Source organism: Drosophila navojoa, chromosome 2 (genome assembly GCF_054131105.1).
Source record: "Drosophila navojoa isolate 15081-1374.11 chromosome 2, UAZ_NAV_1.0, whole genome shotgun sequence".
Lineage (NCBI taxonomy): Eukaryota > Metazoa > Arthropoda > Insecta > Diptera > Drosophilidae > Drosophila > Drosophila navojoa.
In genome coordinates, this window is record NC_142890.1 from 5,802,490 (window position 1) to 5,821,992 (window position 19,503).

General features: G+C 41.2%; 8 protein-coding genes across 9 annotated transcripts in view; 5 read left to right on the top strand and 3 right to left on the bottom strand.

Annotated features, from left to right (window-relative positions):
* Positions 1-153: 153 nt before the first annotated feature.
* Positions 154-2,104, bottom strand: LOC108658998 (chymotrypsin-2). The gene is made up of 2 exons (XM_018111704.3): positions 1,882-2,104; positions 154-912 (listed from the first exon to the last, which is right to left on the bottom strand). The coding sequence occupies exons 1-2, from the start codon at positions 2,064-2,066 to the stop codon at positions 282-284; spliced, it is 816 nt and encodes a 271-aa protein (XP_017967193.1). The 5' UTR covers positions 2,067-2,104; the 3' UTR covers positions 154-281.
* Positions 2,105-2,195: 91 nt separating this feature from the next.
* Positions 2,196-3,164, bottom strand: LOC108658993 (chymotrypsin-1). Its single transcript, XM_018111700.3, has one exon. It carries the CDS (start codon positions 3,128-3,130, stop codon positions 2,267-2,269), a length of 864 nt encoding a protein of 287 aa, XP_017967189.1. The 5' UTR covers positions 3,131-3,164; the 3' UTR covers positions 2,196-2,266.
* An 800-nt stretch (positions 3,165-3,964) lies between these two features.
* Positions 3,965-4,979, top strand: LOC108658999 (chymotrypsin-1). The gene has a single exon (XM_018111706.3). The coding sequence runs from the start codon at positions 4,033-4,035 to the stop codon at positions 4,843-4,845; it is 813 nt and encodes a 270-aa protein (XP_017967195.1). The 5' UTR covers positions 3,965-4,032; the 3' UTR covers positions 4,846-4,979.
* A 1,051-nt stretch (positions 4,980-6,030) lies between these two features.
* LOC108658994 (chymotrypsin-2) lies at positions 6,031-6,982 on the top strand. Its single transcript, XM_018111701.3, has one exon. The coding sequence runs from the start codon at positions 6,077-6,079 to the stop codon at positions 6,929-6,931; it is 855 nt and encodes a 284-aa protein (XP_017967190.1). The 5' UTR covers positions 6,031-6,076; the 3' UTR covers positions 6,932-6,982.
* Positions 6,953-7,858, bottom strand: LOC108659000 (chymotrypsin-2). The gene has a single exon (XM_018111707.3). The coding sequence runs from the start codon at positions 7,809-7,811 to the stop codon at positions 7,002-7,004; it is 810 nt and encodes a 269-aa protein (XP_017967196.1). The 5' UTR covers positions 7,812-7,858; the 3' UTR covers positions 6,953-7,001.
* A 754-nt stretch (positions 7,859-8,612) lies between these two features.
* LOC108658992 (chymotrypsin-2) lies at positions 8,613-9,590 on the top strand. Its single transcript, XM_018111699.3, has one exon. It carries the CDS (start codon positions 8,614-8,616, stop codon positions 9,457-9,459), a length of 846 nt encoding a protein of 281 aa, XP_017967188.2. The 5' UTR covers position 8,613; the 3' UTR covers positions 9,460-9,590.
* A 1,260-nt stretch (positions 9,591-10,850) lies between these two features.
* Positions 10,851-13,810, top strand: LOC108659001 (uncharacterized). Its single transcript, XM_018111708.3, has 9 exons — positions 10,851-10,967; positions 11,040-11,331; positions 11,385-11,529; positions 11,585-11,920; positions 12,123-12,442; positions 12,503-12,590; positions 12,655-13,003; positions 13,212-13,333; positions 13,386-13,810. Exons 2-9 carry the CDS (start codon positions 11,046-11,048, stop codon positions 13,744-13,746), a joined length of 2,007 nt encoding a protein of 668 aa, XP_017967197.2. The 5' UTR covers positions 10,851-10,967; positions 11,040-11,045; the 3' UTR covers positions 13,747-13,810.
* Positions 13,811-17,432: 3,622 nt separating this feature from the next.
* cher (filamin A protein cher) overlaps positions 17,433-19,503 on the top strand; it is a 37,151-nt gene continuing 35,080 nt past the window's right edge. Inside the window, exon 1 of one of the 2 annotated variants that reach the window (XM_089256405.1) lies at positions 17,433-17,454. In XM_089256405.1, coding sequence (XP_089112531.1) covers positions 17,440-17,454 — 15 coding nt within the window. In that variant the 5' untranslated portion in view covers positions 17,433-17,439. The remainder of the gene's footprint in view (positions 17,455-19,503) is intronic. The other variant, XM_089256406.1, reaches the window with a different exon arrangement.

The window sequence follows — 19,503 nt, forward strand, 5'->3', positions numbered from 1 at the left end:
CATATCTCTATATAAAGTTACTGTCATAGCAGACGAAAAATATGTTATATAATAAATTTTTTAAATATATTCCACTCTAACTCTCTTAAAGTTGAATTTGAAGCCAAGCAAAATTTTTCTCACAGTGTAGAAGAGATAAAAACAAAAAAACAATTTTCAAACATTTCTTTCTTTGATTGTATTGATTCTATTGTAACGAACCAAAGTGTTAGTGTGTGCATGGTTCCAATGATTACAGCGATACCATCATCCAGACGTCTGGCCAAGATTACGGACATAATTTACGGTAGTTTAATAGCACAGCCCTTGATCGTGCTCTGAATCCAGTCGTGATAGTAGCTGACACGCGCAAAGACATCCGGGTAGCCGTGACCACAAGGCACACCCCAGTTGCCAATGCCCACGAGGCGACCCTTGGAATCGACCAGCGGACCACCGTGGTCGCCGTGACAGGCGCCGGCACCCACTTTGCCCACGGCACACAGGTGACCCACATCGAGGTCGGGCGTTTGGAAATAGGTGGAGTTACAGCGAGCTGTCGGCACATAGGTCAGCTCCAGTTGCTTCAGATTGTCGACGAATTCGCCGCTCGTCTCTTCGAGGCCCCAGCCCGTCATAGTCAGCTTCTCGCCCTCGACCAGATCGTCTACGGCGGCGATCGTTATGTTCTGCGTGACCTCGTCGTAGGCCACCAGCGTTTGCATCTTGATCAGCGCAATGTCATTGTGATACAGCGGCTGATCGAATTTGCAGTGCAGTATGACATCCTCCACATAGTACTCCCAGGCTGGACCTGCCCATTCATTGGTGCTCATCACGACCTTAAAGTTGTTCTTGCGCATGCCCGCCAGGCAGCTGGCCGCGGTCAGGATGTACTGATCGTGTATAATGACACCGCCACACATGTGATTGCTGCAAGAGATAGGCTGGGTTATGATAGGTTATACTGGGTTACATAAGGTTAAGCTGAAGATCAATATAAATTTGATTAAGGCTACATTGAGTTTAACATGTTCAATCCCATTCTGTTTTGTTCTGATTCCGCTGGTTAGCTCAGATTAGGGTATTGTTCAATATACGTCTAATTAACGGATTTATATAAGAAGACCCTAAGCATTTCAGGTCAACAAAGAATATGTTGTTACTATTGCTGCAGAAAACCTACTTCTGGATAAAGTAAACTAGAATTTCAATAAGTATTCGTGTTCTGGCTTTTTAATAATGGAAATAAAACTATGCTTCAGAGTATATATGTATGTATATGTATATGCATATGTACATATATGAGCTTCTATATTTTGTTGCAAAACTTAGCTTAGGCTTTTATATCTTTTTTCGAATTATTTATTTATTATTTATCGAATTATTTATTTATTATATATGTCAATAATTTATAGAAAATAATTTCATCAGAATACGAAATTGGTCAAAACTGTTTACGATATTGATATTATTTATTTTATTTTATTATTATTAATTTAACATATCTCGTTTGGTCTAAATTCTTGATATATTAATTATTATTATTATTTTATTATTATTAAACTTATCATTCCTCGTTTGGTCTTAAGTCTTGTATAATTATTTATTTATTTATTTATTTTTATTATTTATTTTATTTTATTATTTTATTATTATTAAACTTATCATTCCTCGTTTGGTCTTAAGTCTTGTATAATTATTTATTTATTTATTTATTTTTATTATTATTATTATTATTATTATTATTATTATTATTATTTTTTTTTTTTTTATTTTTTTTTATTTTTTTTTTTTTATGATTCTCACTAAATTCACTTCACTTCCTCAATACATCCACTTGAAGCAGACAATCTGCTCTTGCATTACATGTTATATAACTTATTATGCATTCGTATGTACCCGAACATATTCTGTACGGAGACCTGATAGGGTGCTGCACCCAGGGCCGCCTGCTCGCCGCCGACAATGCGAGAACTGAAGTTGGGCGCAGGTCTCGAGGGGAAGACGCGACGCTGATCTGCTCCTTGCGAGCAGGACAGAAGCAGCATTAGCAAGGAGATCAATACTCCGATTTGGTAAGACATGTTAGCAGCTCCGTTGAAAGTGGACTGATCTAAAGGTTGGCCCACTGGCAAGCAGCTAAGCAATGCCTTGGATATTAATGACCCGCCATAAAGTTGGCCTAATATCAATCAGAATAAAACCAATTGCTGTTCGATACATGAAAATCCCATAACTTTTATTGAGGCAAATAGAAATCAAGAGCTGATAATGGACTTATGGCCTAGGCGCTAGGCTTGCCACAGCCTATAGTGATGGTGCGTATCCAATCGTTGTAGAAGGCCACGCGGCTGTAGACATCCGGATAGCCGAGGCCGCAGGGCACGCCCCAATTGCCGATGCCCACCAGCTGCTGCTGGGCGTTGATCAGTGGTCCGCCGGAGTCGCCATGGCAGGCGCCCTTGCCCGCCTCCATCTCGACGCACACATGTCCCAGATCCACATCGTTGTCGTTTTGCAGCACCTTGCGGCACTCGGTCACGGGCAAATAGTTGCCCTGCGACTGCAGCAAATACTGCGAGTTGGTGCCACCGGCCCATTCCGTGCCCCAGCCCGCAAAGGTCAGCCGCTCGCCCTCCTGCAGCTCATCGATCTCCGAGAGCGTTGCCTTGGCCACATCCGCATTGTACTCGATGGCCCCCGACAAGTGAAGCAGCGCAATGTCGTTGTGATAAAGCGGCTTATCAAAGTTGCAATGGACGTGTATCTGGTCCACATAGTAGCCCGGTGCCGTGTTATTCCATGAGCTCACGGTGCCCGCTATGGCGACCAGGTTGCGTGGACGCAAGCCGGACACGCAGCTGGCGGCGGTCAGGATCCAATAGTCATCGATGATGACGCCGCTGCAGAAGGGAAACCCGAACTGATTCTGCAGCGAGACAATCCAGGGCCAGGTGCCCATCGGTGCCTGCTGTCCACCCACCACGCGGCCCTGGTTAAGTTTCGGATTGGAGTGCAGCTGCATCCGCTCGGCTGCCTCGCCTGGCAGAGCCTGCTGCCCGCGCAGACGCAGCCCCTCTGCAGCGAGACAGAGACAGAGGCAGAGATAGACGCTGAGCAGCCACGCTGATCTCGAAGTCGACGCCATTGATGTGAAGTCTTGAACTGAAACTGAAACTCATTCACGATCAGCTCTGGAATTACACATCGGCCATGGCTTATCGCTGGGTTATGGCTTCTTTATGGCCAATGGCGGGACGATAAGTTCTGTCCACTAATTGCGCCTGGTGCAGGCGAGCATGATGTGCTGCACCCGCGGCCCCCGCCCCGTCCATTTAGCCCACAGTCGTATCCCCACCCAGTTTATAGACCCTCCAATTGAGCGCATTTACCGTGCGGGTTTTATCCAGCTCATCGTAAAGATATGCAAACTGATATGGACTTTATTTACATTCATAAAGATTTGACCAGCTTGTTGCTTTAGCCACGCATTCCGCGATAGCCACTGTGCCAAAAACTTTCCAGGTGCAATAAAGGGCTACACTGAGAGAAACAATAGGATAGGCTGAGAGCTGAAATTCGGTATAAGCTCTATTCTATTCTATTCATGGATTATATTGTGGAATTCTCATATTTTTAGCTCCACATATTTATATTTCTTATATTAAATATTTATTTTATATAAAACAAAGAATCACCTAAAGGAACCGGAAGATTAGGATATGGTCACATATGTGGAAATTAGATTTACCAATTTCACATTTCTGAATCCCAGTCACATCTACTTCTTCATACAATATGTATGTCGTATATATAGTTCTAGTTATATAGTTATAGGTGATAGAATAACTCTAATCGGACATTAAAGTTTTACTCGCTGATCTCAAAAAGTTGACTAATTCTTAATTTAAGAGATTCCAAATATATGATTTGATAGACCTATTTTTGCCGAGTGTAGCTAGCCGATATAAAAGCTTCGACTAAATACTTTTAGTTTTTCATTGCTGGTCATTAATTGCAGTTCACACGTAGTTTCCATCGTCGATCGCCATGGCTGCACTGAACGCGTCTTGGCTGTGCCTTTGTCTGCTGGTGCTGGGCAGTTCCATTGACGTCAGCTGGGCCAAGCGTATCCATCATAAATATCCACAGGCGTATGGCAATCGCATTGTCGGCGGCCAGGAGGCAGAGGAGGGGGCGGCGCCTTATCAGGTCTCGATACAAACGAGCTGGAAAACCAATATCTGTGGCGGAGTGATCATCGATGAGCGCTGGATCCTCACGGCCGGCCACTGTGCACTGGACTTCCCCATCGACGAGCTGCGCATTGTGGTGGGCACCAACGACAGACTTGTGCCCGGCCAGATGCACTATGTGGATGAGGCCCTGGTGCATTGTCTGTACGATATTCCAGCCGTTTATGCGAATGACATTGGCCTGCTCCACTTGAATACGTCGATTGTGTTCAACGAGCGCACGCAAAGGGCCGAGCTGAGTACAGAGTATCCGCCAGTCGGTGCTACAGTTACGCTCACCGGCTGGGGCTCGCCGCAACTCAATTTTCCAGCCGTGGAGCGATTGCAAACCATCAATCTGACTGTCATCGATCAGCGCGTCTGCCGTTCCATGTGGCAGGACACGGATAGCGTCGACATAGGCCATGTGTGCACCTTGACGAAGGAGGGCGAGGGCGCCTGCAACGGCGACTCCGGCGGACCCCTCATGTGGGAGGGCAAGCTGGTGGGCGTGGTGAACTGGGGCGCCCCCTGCGCCGTGGGCAAGCCGGATATGCACGCCAGCACGGTCTACTACGCAGACTGGATACGCCGCACCATGTCCCGTTGCAAGCAGCGCGTCAATTGATCCGACCCATTCCCTATATCGGTCTATATATATACGATATACATTAGATAATATATAATTGCACAATACCTGTTTTAATTGCATTCGTGGTCAGTTTAAAGTTCTTTTGGAAAAATTGGATATTCCCTTTTGAATTTATGGGTTTGTTTTCATTGAACAATTATTGGCGCTGACTGCCGAGCAGTTCGATTTTATTTTGTGGCTTCATAAATATTATTAATTAATATCTGCTGTGTGTGTTTAGGATATTGCGGCTTGTTTACTTTTATGAAGTGCTCAGCCCCTGACTTGGTAAATACTTTATCTTTATGTCAGCTCGATACACTTGCTTACCTATGAGTGGATCGCTGAAGCTCAATAAGGAAATGTTGCCCATTTTGAGGAATAACAAAAATTCCATTGCACACTTCTTGCAGTGTATATTTATTTATTGAATTTTTAAGAATTTCAGAGAATTTCCATAAGGTTTTACAATATGAAATATTTTATTATATATCAATAATGCATATTATATGATTGTTTTTGGCTTACAAAATTTCAAATACAAAAAAATAAAATTTTTTTTAAAACAATTGAATTCCTTTATTTTGAATAATTTAATCGCAAAATTTAACCAATGCTTAAATTTTTTTAGGACATCTTTACAGAATAGTATATTGCTTAATAATGTGCCTAGTTGTATTTTAATAGTTTTGGCATCATAACATACTTCTAGCCTAGTCTTAAGACTACAAATCTTAAACAAATTTAACGCTGGACTGGCCCAATAGAAGGTTGTCTGAATGTATAGAAGACCTTAGCGACTATCCTCGCCTTTTCTTCATTATAGCAAACAGAAATGTGCCGACTTATCTTACCTCAACGCACTATGTCACGCCCAAAAGTATGCTAAGTCAATTTTCAACTTCAATATCCACTACAATAGGCAGGAAGGAAGGAGTTAGCAGAGTTGTGAGTCTCGTGAGATTAGGGTATCTGCGGGTCTGCATGCTTTGAACCTATGTTGTGTGTTCTCAGCGTGTCGAGTCATCAAGGCAGTGTCCGACTGCGATATTAATTGCCTTCAACAAAATCGTAATCAGAACGCGTCTATATCATTTTATGGGCTAGATATCGACAGTGGGACAACATGCAGACCGATTTATGATCTAGTCAAAATTTGGCAGAGTATAAAAGCAAAATCACGCCGTGGAGGCGCGTTTAATACGCGTTCACAGATTGAGCTGTCAGAATGTGGATAGAGTTCATAAGAGTTGGAATAGTCCTGTGCCTGCTCAGCTGGAGCATGCCGGCTGAGGGCAAACGAATGCCGGAACTTAGCTCCGAGAGGCTGGAGCGATTCTCCCGGCCGGATTCAGGCTCGCGTGTGATAGGCGGCACAGATGCGGAGCTGGGCCTGGCTCCCTACCAGATCTCGCTGCAGAGCATGTTCGGGGATCACATGTGCGGAGGTGTCATCATCGATGAATACCATGTGCTCACTGCCGCCCATTGTGTCTATGGCTATAATCCGACGTATCTGCGCGTTGTGACTGGCACCGTGCACTGGATGAAGCCCGATGCCAGCTACTTTTTGGAGGAGTATTGGGTGCACTGCAACTACAATTCGCCCGCCTATCACAACGACATTGCGATGATGCGGCTCAACGATTCAATCAAGTGGAACGACTACACAAAGCCCGCCTTGCTGCCAGAGGCGCCACTGGCCAATGGCTCCAAGCTGCTGCTTACAGGCTGGGGCTCCACGGAAAAGTACCGCGATGCGGGCGATAGGCTGCAACAGGCAACACTCACGTATGTGGACTACGCCACCTGCCAGCAGATAATGGGCGGCGATGGTGACAATGGGCCCGGACACATATGCACGCTAACGGACGAGGGCATGGGCGGTTGCCATGGCGACTCGGGTGGCCCAGTTGCCTGGGACGGCATAGTCTATGGTCTGGTCAACTGGGGCCATCCCTGCGCCATCGGCTATCCGGATAGCTACGCGTCGACGTATTACTATCGCGATTGGATATCTCGCACAAAAGCGGCATCCTCCTGCAAGGATTGCCACTGCTATGCGAGCAACTATGGCGTCTGATTGAAATAAAACAAAAGCGAATCGATTTCCATTCAAACCAAACAAATTAAATCTTTATTTCAAGTCGAGCTTATGTGGTGCATTTGGCATTGCCGCTGATCACATTGCGTATCCAGTCGAAGTAGTAGTAGACATTGGCCTGCACATCCGGAAAGCCCTTGGCGCAGGGTCTGCCCCAGTTGACCACGCCCACCAGATAGCCATTGCAGACGAGCGGCCCGCCCGAGTCACCGTGGCAGCCACCCTCGCCCTCCTTGGAGAAGGTGCAGATGTGGCCCACGCCCATGTTGCTCGTCTGATTGAATATGTTCAGGCACTCCTCGAACTTGACAAAGCTCATGGAGACCTTTTGCAGATTCGGATTGGCCTCGCCATTAGGCACCTTCGCACCCCAGCCGGTGAGGACAACCTCGTCGCCTTCGCGCAGCGGCCCCACGGGCAGCGGAATGGGCTGGGTCAGCTCGTTGAAGGTTATATTCTCGCTAACCTTCACCAGAGCGATATCGTTATGCATGTAGGGTTTGTCGTACATGCAGTGCACGTGCACCTCCTCCGCGTAGTAGACGCCGCCGGGCTCCTCATAGCGATTGGTGCCCGTGACCACAACTATAAACTCGGGCGGAAAGTTGACGACGCAGTGGCCCGCCGTAATGATCCACCGCTCGTTGAGTATGGCACCGCCGCAGTTGTGGTAGCCCAGCACCGGCTGCAGGGAGACCTGATACTTGGCATACCCGATCTCTGCCGTCTGGCCACCCACAATGCGCTCTTCCTTAGACAGTCCGCCTGCTGCATCCATATCCATCAGCCGCTTGGCCCTCGACATCTGCTGATGCTGCTGCAGCAGCAGAACTATCAAGCAAATGTGAAGCAATTTCATCTTTTCCGTAGGACAAACAAAGACAGACTGAAATGCAAAAATTCTATAAGAGTTTTATCGAAGGTCTATTCGTCAGCCATTTTATCAGGCCAACTTTATGAAGGCCTTCGACCGTTTACGATTGCAATCTAGCCATAGTTTGCTCGGGCGATAGCGAGAGTATGGAATATTCTTATACTTGTACTTGGGTTTTTAGTAATGAACAAGTCCAGTTCTTATGGGTCTCATTTCCGTTGTTTATCAACTGCTACAAAGCTGGATTTTTATTGGAAACATGATGCAGGATGATAAAAGGTTTGTATCAACTTATTCGATATACTAGGTTGAAGTGCTGACTTTGACTCTCGGGAAATCTCTTTAACTTCTTAAATTGTTGACGAGGATATAGAACATTATTTTATCCAAATTTACTGAAACTAATTTACATATCATATATATAGCATATCAACTCATATAGCGTATTGTTCATAATACTAATTTCTAGTATTAGAAAAAAGATGCTATAGAAATATATTTCCAATTTAATGTCAACTTTTCGTTGAATAAGAAATTGATATTCTATATTCGAGGTCTGTTCAAAAAGTATCAAAATTTCACGCAAATCAAAACTAGAATTTCCAGATGCTCTTCAAACGCACCTCGTGGATATATTATCGAATTCCTCTGCATTTATCAACTTTTTTATCATAATATTTTACAGACTATTGCTTGACCATTAATTGATATAGTTATAAATCAGTAATTGTCGATATCGAATGCACTTATGTTCAGATTGGCTCCAAAGTCGACCCACCTTATCACCATGGAACTAACTGGTGCCGATCGATCAGTCTGCTCTTGGCCGTCAATTATGACACAATACAAGCTCTGGCTATTGCCACTCTCATTTCTCGTCGTCTTGCTACTCCCACGCTCCGTTGATCCAATTGTGGGCGGCCAGAATGCGGCTGCCGGCGATGCGCCTTATCAGATCTCGCTGCAGACGCTGGCGGGCAGCCATCTCTGCGGCGGGGCCATAATCTCAGCCAGCTGGATACTCACGGCGGGGCACTGTGTGAGTGGCTGGCCGGCGGATCGCCTACGTGTGGCCATGGGCAGTACACGGTACTCGGAGCCGGGCGCCGTGCACTATCCCGCTGCCATCTACCTGCACTGCAGCTACGACCGGCCAAAATATCACAGCGACATTGCGCTGCTCCAGCTGAATGAGAGCATCGCCTTCGACGCTCTCACTCAGCCCGTGCAGCTGGTGAACGAGTCCTGGCCCGCGGGCAGCTTGGAGCTACTCTTCACGGGCTGGGGCACGCAGTCGGCGGGCGGTGCCACGCCCGCGCAGCTGCAACGCGTGCAACAACAGCACATACCGAGGCCAGAGTGTGAGGCGCGACTCGATGGCTACGAGGATGTCCAGCTGGGCGGGTGCCATGTGTGCGCCTTTCGGGAACGGAATATTGGCGCCTGTCATGGCGATACAGGTGGTCCGCTCGTCTATAAGGATCAGCTCGTTGGCATACTCAACTTCATGGTGCCCTGTGCACAGGGTGTGCCCGACGTGTTCATGGACTTACGCTACTACAGTGAATGGATAAGGCGCACGATATCGGGCAATGGCAGATGTGCGGGGGTGCAAGAGCAGACTATTAACTAAGAGCTCAGCTCGATGAGTCTATTCCATTGATATTAGTTTAGGTTATTGAAAATTCGTGTTCTATCCTATGCATGCATTTATGAGCTATGCTCGAAAGATTATTAAAATTAAAGAGAGTTATTGAGATATTATTGAGAGAGTCATTATTGCTGTGAACGAAGACGTTGCTGTTTCAGAATCCCTAACCGATAGTGAAATTTTTTCTGCGACAGATACGAATGAAAACGAAGATGAGGACGTCGACAAGGTATCAGATAAGGTACCAAGAGCCTCATTGGATAACATACAGAACTTTTGTCTAAAAAACGAAACTGATAAAACGGATATAAGGCAAACCCCAACATATGAGTTTTTTTCCAAGAATTATTAAATAGAGAAATATCATCAAATATCGAAGTAAACCAGTATAAACAAGTTATTTTCAAACAATTATTAATTTGAACATACATTACTAATATGTAAAATATTAGCAAATATCGAAGCAAACCCGTATGAGTGAATTCGTTCCAAAGAATTATTAATTTTAACATATATTACGAATATGTAAAATATCAGCAGTTATATAAAATCCCTTGACAATTCGATTATAATAACATATATCTTGATTATAATACCATATATAATATAGTATATATCCATCTATTTATAAGAATGAAACCAAAAACTGGAAAAAATATTTATATCAACAAAATTGTAGTAAACAAACTTAACAAAAAGTTGCTTAAGGTGAGGCACTGATTTGCAGTATTTACAAAAATACCAACAAAAATTCTTAGCACACAAAACAATACAATTTTTGGTATCTTTCAATTGATAAGATTACATTCGAATGTTTTAAAAATAAATTCATTATACTTCAAGCTTCTAGTGTTAATTCACAGACGCCAGCTAGAGCTTTGAATTTATTTAAAAGTAATGCCGTCAGCCATAGGTGATTCAGTGAAATTTTTCCCGCTTATCGAATGTCAATTTGAAATTTCTTTGAAAACACAAATAAAAGTTCCCATACAGTTATCAATGATATAAAAAATATGACAAATCTTGTTTGCCAAAAGTTTTGTTTGAGTTTTAGTCAGTTATCTTTATGCGAGTTTCTCGATTATTATTATTATTTATTTTGTTTTATTTTTATTGAAGGAGTAGCCGATAAGAAATGGGATGTAAGCGATGGTGTGGCTACGAAATACCCTGCGGTTATGAAATTTATACATATGTATATGTTTATAGACATATATCAAATGTAGCATTGTTCTATTAAAAAAGACTTTCGAAACAATAATATGGTATACACGATATTATGATACTTTCTTGTTTAAGACATAATTTCAACTATCATAAACATATACAAGTACATAAAACCCACAAAAAATATTGATAACTTACAGGGTATTTAAGAGTTAGCTGTCTGAAACGTTGAAACATAGGCGCTATAAGGCGCAACAAGTTCAGTCGATCAGCAATTGTCACGGTGAAAACATTAAATCGGCAAATAAAAAAAGCTGAAAAAGGTGATTAAGAATTCTAAAATTATATATAAAGTTAAAGTTACATATAACAGTTGAATAAAAAATATATAACAGTTAAATATGCAAGCGGAACATAATCTTGACGAGCACGCAAAATGGAAACAAATCCAGGAAAATACCTTCACTCGCTGGGCCAATGAGCACTTGAAGACCGTCGGCAGTTCGATTGACAGTCTGGAAACGGATCTGTCGGATGGACTGCGGCTGATTCAGCTGGTCGAGGTGCTGTCGCAAAAGGAATTGCCCTCGCATTGCCAGAATCCGAAATTCCGTAGCCAGAAAATGGACAACGTGTCGATCGCCCTCACCTTCCTCATGAATGAGGGCATCAAGATTGTTAATATTGGTGAGTGGAAGAGAGTTCAGCTGAGAACTCATAGCTAATCGCAGCCATTGTAGACTCTACGGACATAGTCGATGGCCGATTGAAGCTGATTCTTGGTCTGGTGTGGACACTCATTCTGCACTACTCCATCTCGATGCCCGTTTGGGAAGGGGATGAGGAGAAGCCGCCAGCAGAAGTCACGCTAACGCCCAAGCAACGGTGGGCCTTATCTTTCTTTCAAATATCAGACTTAATCTAATTTTTGCCTTTGTAGTCTGCTTGGTTGGATACAGTTCAAAATTCCCTTCATGTCCATCACCAACTTCACCAGAGACTGGACCACGGGCAAGCCAATAGGTGCTCTGGTCGATGCCTGTGCTCCCGGCTTGTGCCCCGACTGGGATCTGTGGCATCCCGAGAACTCCGTTCAGAACGCCACCGAGGCCATGGAGCTGGCTGATGTCTGGCTGGGTGTGCATCAGCTGATCAAACCCGAAGAGTTGGTCGATCCCAATGTGGATGAGCAGTCCGTCATGACATACCTGGCGCAATATCCCAACTGCAAGCTCAAGGATGGCGCACCACTGCGACCGAAAACGGATCCCAACAGGTGAGATGATTTCACTAATGTACATCTGAAATGAGCATCTGAAATGAGACAATGCTCACGATCTATCTGTCGATCCCTAAAAGTATGCGATATTTTACCCATAACTTTTGATGTGTTAAAGCCTACTTTTAAATGCTCAAATCGCTATTCTTCTTTTTATTCAGGAGTTCTACAATTTATAAATTCCAAATTTTCATTACAGCATTCCCATTACACCTGTGCCTGAGCCTGTCAACGTGCCCGCTGAGGCTTATCCAGGCACTGAATCTTATCCGGCTAAAGTATATCCGGAAGTTGAAAGTACACCCGCCGAAGTTGATCCCGGCTATGAGATCGTTCCTGCTGAGGTTCATCCGGGTGATGTGATCGTTCCTGCTGAAGTGCATCCGGGTGATGCGATATTTCCTACTGAGGTTCATGATGAGATATTGCCTGCTGAATCTTATCCTGGCCCTCGTCCCAATGGCCTCATGGATTTCGAGCCCGCCATCGTACTTATTGATGCCTATGAGAGAACAGATCGTAAGTTCTATCAAACATATATAAAGTCTTAAAGTAAACTTTTCTCTATGCTTTATTTAGCAATTCATAGGACCGCGATTGGGCAGCTGTACGATTTGTACGGCCATAGCTACTTGATCACGGGCAGAGCCTTGCCAGACGCTTATAGGTATAATCACCTCACATTTGGTATTCTAGAGCTCCCTGAGTATTATACGGTTCTCCATTAATAGATTTGTCATCAACTTTGTGTTGGAGAACAACGATGTGGCCCTGCACATCAATCCCCGATTCGATGAGAAATGTGTGGTACGCAACAACCAGGTACGCGGCTCTTGGGTTCGTGAGGAAAGGGAGTCCACATTGCCTTTTCTGTTTCGGCGCGGCGAGTACTTTGCCATTCAGGTGCTCGTCACACAGAGCTGTTACCTGATGTCCTTCAATGGCCATCACATGGAGCCCTTTGTTCATCGAATGCCATACGACAAAGTTCGTTATCTCGAAGTGCTAGGTTGTGCGGACGACATACGCATACATCGCTCTGAGGTTCGCAGCTACCCGAAACAATTTATAGATGTGATGGTAAGTATTAAATATATAGAAAATATGCAAATTATTTGGTTGGGAAAATTTATAAATTGTCTAAACATATATATCAAATAATAATTATTCGCTCTAATTGCATTCTCGATATAAACATATTACGTTTCGAGTAATGTTCGTCTGGCTTCTATTCATTCTCTGATCTTAATCCTCATCTAACATCAGATCTTTTACTACTCCCATATAGCCTCAACCTTACATACCGTTGGATGTACATCCCATAGACTACAATAACGATATAGAAGTGGAGCCACTCAACGAAGGAGATAGTTTCCTTTTCAGTGGGGAAATCGACCCGAAGTGTGAAGTGTAAGTTTAACATATCTCAAGTGTTTCTTTTATAATAATTCCTCTCTCCTAGATTTGAGATAGTGTTTATATATCCGAATGCAGCATACAGAGACTTTCCCTTCCATCTCAAGTCTATCTTCAAGAAGAATCAATTCTTAATGAATAGCAAAATAAATAACGAGTGGTGCCGTAACGCTGTCACCAATCGGAACCCATTCCGCAAAGGCGAACGTTTTACGATTCAGGTGCTCATCACAGTCGACTTTTACCTGATAGCCATAAATGGTCAACACTTTACCAAGTTTGCCCATCGGATTCCCTTCCAAGGCGGTAACTTACTTAGAGTCCAGGGTGGCATTCACGATGTCAAAATGCATCGCACTAGAGTGATGGACTACCCCCAATCCACATTGCAAAGGCAAATTTTGTAACATGACTGTGACTGTACTTGAACACAGTTGAGTTCTTTATATTATTTATATTAATATGACTAAGTTGTATATGAAAAATTAATGAGTAGCTTTAAAATATTTATACTAATATATGTATTAAAAAAAGAGCTTCTTATAATTATATTTTTGAGTTAAATACCATTATATCCTGATTACAACTCCCTTTCAAAATTATATCAATTGGAAGAAAAGGACTTTCTATTATTTATAGTATATAAGCTCTATATCTTACAGATATAAAAGAAATTTTTGAATTAGGTTATTTCTTAGTCTTGGCATTTGACTAGATTTTCCCAATGAATGAATCATGCTTTAAGTAATTTATTTCACAGAGATGAAAATAAGTTTCGACTCGCTTAGACAAATTGTAAAAGTTTACACACAAACAGTTTTCCCTCTATATTTTCCACTTGCCAGACAAGTCAATGAGACAAGCCAATGGCATAGCTCTCCCTCAGTATCGGATATCCATTAGATTTGATTTAACAGGAAATTAGCTGAGAGGAAAGAATACTGCGTCAGCGAGCAAATGTTGTTAGGAATTTGATTTACGAGTATGTCCATGTCAAATGGGATTGTCTGCTACGCTATGCGCGCCGCCAATACACGTGTCGCTGCTCTAATTAAGGACAGGTAGACTCTAACGCAAACGCAAACGCAAAGCACACACACATATAGTCTTAGTCATGTTCGAGAGACATGAGATGTTCGAGGCGGCGGCTGTCAAGAATTGCTCAAAAAGATATGGAAATACTGAAAAAATATATATAAATTTAATTTTCGAAATAATTTTTTGCCAGACGCTCTCAAATGCTCAGATTCAACGTAAATATACATATATGAATATATGGCATGGTAATGGCTGAGAATTTTCGAAAAACAGAATTTTCAGTTGCTGCATTGACTTCGAAGTGTGCGGAGCATTTGCGTGCCGTGTCTAACGTCTAACAGGGAATACGCGGCGTATACGCAATCGAAAGATTCAAGTGCCAAAACAAAAACGTGTGGCTATATATACATACGCGTATATGTATATATAGTGTATATATGTGAATATATACATATACGATATACTATATGAAGGCGCGTGTGTTCTACATATAGCGCCCAATAATTACTCAATTAGTGCATAACGCAACAAGATCGAGCGAAAAATGTCAAAGTATGTGCAGAGATTTTTGCCTTTTGAAGGCAACAGTTGAAATTCTAGAGAAATAATTCATTCATATACATATGTATACATATATGTATATATATATATGCGTACGTGTTCAATACTGTGTGCAAGCAATGGAATATCTATATATATATATTTTTGGTCTAGATTATTCAATTTCTGAGTATTTTCGATTTTGCGAAATCGTTGCCATTTCTTTTGGGTATTTTTGATATTATTGACAGGCGCCTCCCGAGTGCGCGCTGGAGTCCCTAGTCAAGTCGGATCTTGCGCCAGATGTTTGGGCCTAACAATGTAGTTGATTCTTAATTTAGATACAGTTGCACGCCTCGGCACACCTGAGTGAATATATTCAGTGGTAGATTTATAAAGACTCTCAAAAATGAACTCTCTAGAATTTTTTGAAATATTGCGAACAATTCTGATGTTTCGCAATTTTGTGTGTTTGGGCATGAAATGGGCTTTATTTTTGGCTATGGCCAAAGGCAAAACAACGAGCGACGAAGACGGAGTGAGAGAATGTATGAGAGAATTTACAACTGAGAGCGAATGAATGAGTGGGAGAAAGAGAGAGGCACTTTTAGCCAATTGTTTGCACGTGAATAATTGGAGGATGCCAGCGCGGCGTATGCGTAACATTAAATTATAAACAGCTGCTGACAAGCCATAAAATGTGAGCACAAAAAATGGGAAAGAAAAATAAACTATAGATAATATAAATTGTACATAAATTATTTCATTTTCGAAATTTTCTTGTTAAACCTAAAGACGAAGAATTTTGACGTAATTTAAATTCAAATTGTGATAATAGAATTTATTTTTTTTTTTTGAAAATAGGTGTTAATAAGAATTATAAGAGATATGACAGATACAGATACCGATACCGATACAGATACAGATACTTCTACGCCTCACTTCCTCTAGTATATCGAACTCTTTATTTAATTTTATCTGAAAATGAAATAGAAATTTTGCAATGGGAGAATAAGAAACAATAATTCATTTGGTATACCGGTCTATTTCATCTTTAATTAAATATAAATAACATAAATTTTTGCAGAGATTTTGCAAAAAGTTTTTTGAACCCCGCGCGAAATACAGAATGCGAATAAAATCAAAGAATTTATGTTATAAGCTGATCGGGTTAGTGAATTAGTCATACGACATGCCGCAAACAGCATACAGCAGCAGCAAGAGCAAACACATTTATTTGCTTTTATTTCATATTTTTTATGAAGTCTGGCCAACTAATATAATATATGTATATTAATGGTTTATATAAAAACATGTATTTTGGTAGATGTTTTTCAAGCGCAAATTATTAGTCACGAGCGGAGGGGCGAATTCGTGTCTAGCGAGGGGCTCTAAGGGCAAATGACAATACGCTTGCAATTGGCAACAAATTAAGCATGCCTAACAACAACAGAAATAACAACAAGAACAACACAAGAACATCAACAATTGCCTCTATTTATAAAAGAACAACAATATCAGCTGCGCGCAAAAATCATCCAAAGTTGTTTGTGGGCAATAGCGTCAAAAGCTGCTGCTGCTGCTGTTGCTAATATTGCTGTTGCTGCTGCTGTTGCTGCCTCTGTCGCTGCCAATTGCCGTTGAGCACAGAGTCAAGAGTGCAGTCGACGTCAACAGCGACGCCGTTGTCGTTGTCGTTGCCGATGTGCGCTGCAAGCAGCGAAAATACAAAGCACAAAACATGCAGCAAAATAAATATTGAAGAAATTATGTATTGATGATGATCAGAACAGTGCGTGCTAGTTGAGTGGAAACACTTGCAGCATATTTTCAGTGGGCAAATTTTTAAATGTGGGATATTACCTATATACGCTAAAGTACTTTCCCATATTTTATTGATTTTATCTATATAATTCTTATATATATTCCTATATTTATTATGATAATTTTTATTTAACTTAGACATCAATTATCAATAAAATAAAATAAAATAAATTCATATACATATGTATCTTCTAACTATGCATTTTGCAAATATTTTAGACTGCTGCTATACACATGTCCACTGCTGTAAAATATTGCGAAAATAATAATAAAGAAATTGAGCGAAAAACAGAAAGAAATAAAAATATATAAAAGAGCTGCGCGCGATTTGGCTGCATAAAAACATTGAGCAAGGAGGCGAACCGAACTCAGTCGGACTGAGAAATTGCGACGAGCAGAACATTAAAGATTACAACCTGACTAACGACGACAGCAACAACAACAACAACAACAATAACGACAACGAGTCGTTTACCAAGTGCCAAAGTCAAGTTCCCCAATGTGAACAAAACGCTCGAGCAAATCAAACGGAACAGAACGCGCGCAGCTCATAAAATATATAAATAAATAAAAAAAAATATTGAAACAAATATTTTATAAAATATTTGATAGCTACAGACTTAAAGTGCAGAGTGAACAGTATTACAAAAACAAAAGAGAAATTGATTTATTTACAAAAATAAATTAAAGGCAGCAAAATGGCAGCACGTAAAGTGAGTTTTCCCTGTCTCTGTCCGTCCCCACCTTTGCTTTTCACCTGTGTTCACACAATTTCCTAGACAAATATTCCATTTGCATGCTCTTTGGCCAGTGTTGATAAAGTTGTTTGAATTTTGGGTCGGAATGGAGGACATGTGTTTTGCATTACCTTTTCATAAAGCACAAAAACAAATACAAATTTCAAATATTTGTCAATTTATTTATAGAGCACATTTTCTCTCTCAGTGTGTGTGTGTGTGTGTGTGTGTGTATGAATATGCAGTTGTAGTTGCATATAAATTAAAATTAATTAAAATGGAAGTGAAAATTTATTTAGCATTTCGTTAGGTGCGCTGCTGCTGCTGATTCATGCCCCCAAGGCAAACGAGCCAAGTGGCGCCTCACGTTCGTCTTGCTCAAACTGTTTTTGGTGCGACGCGCGTTTGGATTTATTTCCATATTGGGTTCGATTTTGTGCTTTAGCCGATTTTAAGGTCAGTCTGTCACACTTGGGCTACTTTAAATGGTCAAGCTGTGGCTCCCTTGGGAGCACGTCGTGAAGGACATAGTTGGAAAGTCAATCGTAATGAGCTTATGGCATATAGTATAAACACTATAACACACCTTAAAGATTAATCAGATTTCTAATTACGATTCGATTTTGACTAATGCCAGAGAAGTTAACAAGCCTTTGGCTAGTTATTGATAATTTAAAAGGGATGGTTGGGATGTCTCTTATACTAATTTTCAAAATAACAAAATGAAATGAATTTCCCTTCAGTTTCAATCAGACAGCATTATAAATTTTGATGTTGCTCACATTGATTGCAGCTAAATGGAACAAAACTTAATTTATACAGTTTCAATCAAATCAATTTCTACTCAATCGAACAGCACTCCACTCTAGGTTGCTTTTGCTTTATTTAATCAAGCCCAGAATTTGGCGAGAATATAAAGCAGATCAGCTGTTCAATCAATCAGCATTCGAAAATCGACTTAATTTATGTTTGCTTTCTTCTTCTTGTTGTTTTTTGTTGTCTAATTTGGCTATTATGTAGAATTCCTTACCATATAGAGAAGGTCGTTTAGGCATCATTTGTTTCGCTCATTCAAATGTCTCGCTCGACATCACCCCCACCACCCCCTGGACGCAGTCACCTAAAAAATAAAAGTGTTCGCCAAATGCGATCCGCAAAAAAATGCCAAATATTTGACTACACTTATTTATTCACCTTTCGGGTGTGTGTGCATGCGTGCAATATTTGAAGCTGAGTGCATGAATCATATTAAGCAGACGGGATATTTTTTATACATGTATAAAAATCGTGCTTTCTTGAAGAAACAAAATTGAATATAACGTAATAAAAACCGCATAATAACTGTTAGAATTTAGTTTCTTATAAATATATATTCAATATACAAATATATTTGTTATACATTTATAAAGGACTGACTCCTCTATTTATTTATTAAATATTGAATTTCAATACTTAATTATCTTTGAATATAAAAGAAATTTTGCTTGAAAACTAGTTCGTTAAAAGTAGTAACTATTGAAGTGCATACTTTTCGGCGAAGCTTTGAAATCCATACATACATACATATGTGTGTGTGTCCAGTCAGACTTTAAGCAAGTCATGTGACTCAAGACAACAAAGCGCTAAGCTTTGTGAACCAACATTTTGTGCATGGTGCCATAGAATGAGCGAGAGAGAGCAGAACAAACAAATTCTTAGTACTTTGCAAGAGAACACGAAGGAAACAGACAGAGGCAGCACGAGAGCGTGAGAGAGCTGAGAAAGACCGGTAAACCAAACAACAACAATAACAAACCGGTCAGCACAATGTAGATCAGAGCTGGGGACAAGTTTTTTCGGAAGGGATGTTAGTTGATCGAATATATATTTTATATATTTTAAATATGTAAATACTTTTTGGGATATAGAAAGATACATACTTATTTAAATATTTATTTGTTTGCACACATATATTGAACACGAATACTAACTTTTTGTGCAGAGTGTAAAAGAGCCCAGCCGAAATACTGTAAGCAAAGAGCGCAA

Coding starts and splice junctions, on each gene's coding strand:
- LOC108658998 (XM_018111704.3), bottom strand. CDS start 2,066: ATGTCTTACCAAATCGGAGTATTGATCTCCTTGCTAATGCTGCTTCTG. Junction 913..1,881: donor TCCGTACAGAATATGTTCGG/GTACATACGAAT, acceptor TATCTCTTGCAG/CAATCACATGTGTGGCGGTG.
- LOC108658993 (XM_018111700.3), bottom strand. CDS start 3,130: ATGGCGTCGACTTCGAGATCAGCGTGGCTGCTCAGCGTCTATCTCTGC.
- LOC108658999 (XM_018111706.3), top strand. CDS start 4,033: ATGGCTGCACTGAACGCGTCTTGGCTGTGCCTTTGTCTGCTGGTGCTG.
- LOC108658994 (XM_018111701.3), top strand. CDS start 6,077: ATGTGGATAGAGTTCATAAGAGTTGGAATAGTCCTGTGCCTGCTCAGC.
- LOC108659000 (XM_018111707.3), bottom strand. CDS start 7,811: ATGAAATTGCTTCACATTTGCTTGATAGTTCTGCTGCTGCAGCAGCAT.
- LOC108658992 (XM_018111699.3), top strand. CDS start 8,614: ATGGAACTAACTGGTGCCGATCGATCAGTCTGCTCTTGGCCGTCAATT.
- LOC108659001 (XM_018111708.3), top strand. CDS start 11,046: ATGCAAGCGGAACATAATCTTGACGAGCACGCAAAATGGAAACAAATC. Junction 11,530..11,584: donor ACGCTAACGCCCAAGCAACG/GTGGGCCTTATC, acceptor TTGCCTTTGTAG/TCTGCTTGGTTGGATACAGT. Junction 12,443..12,502: donor TGCCTATGAGAGAACAGATC/GTAAGTTCTATC, acceptor TGCTTTATTTAG/CAATTCATAGGACCGCGATT.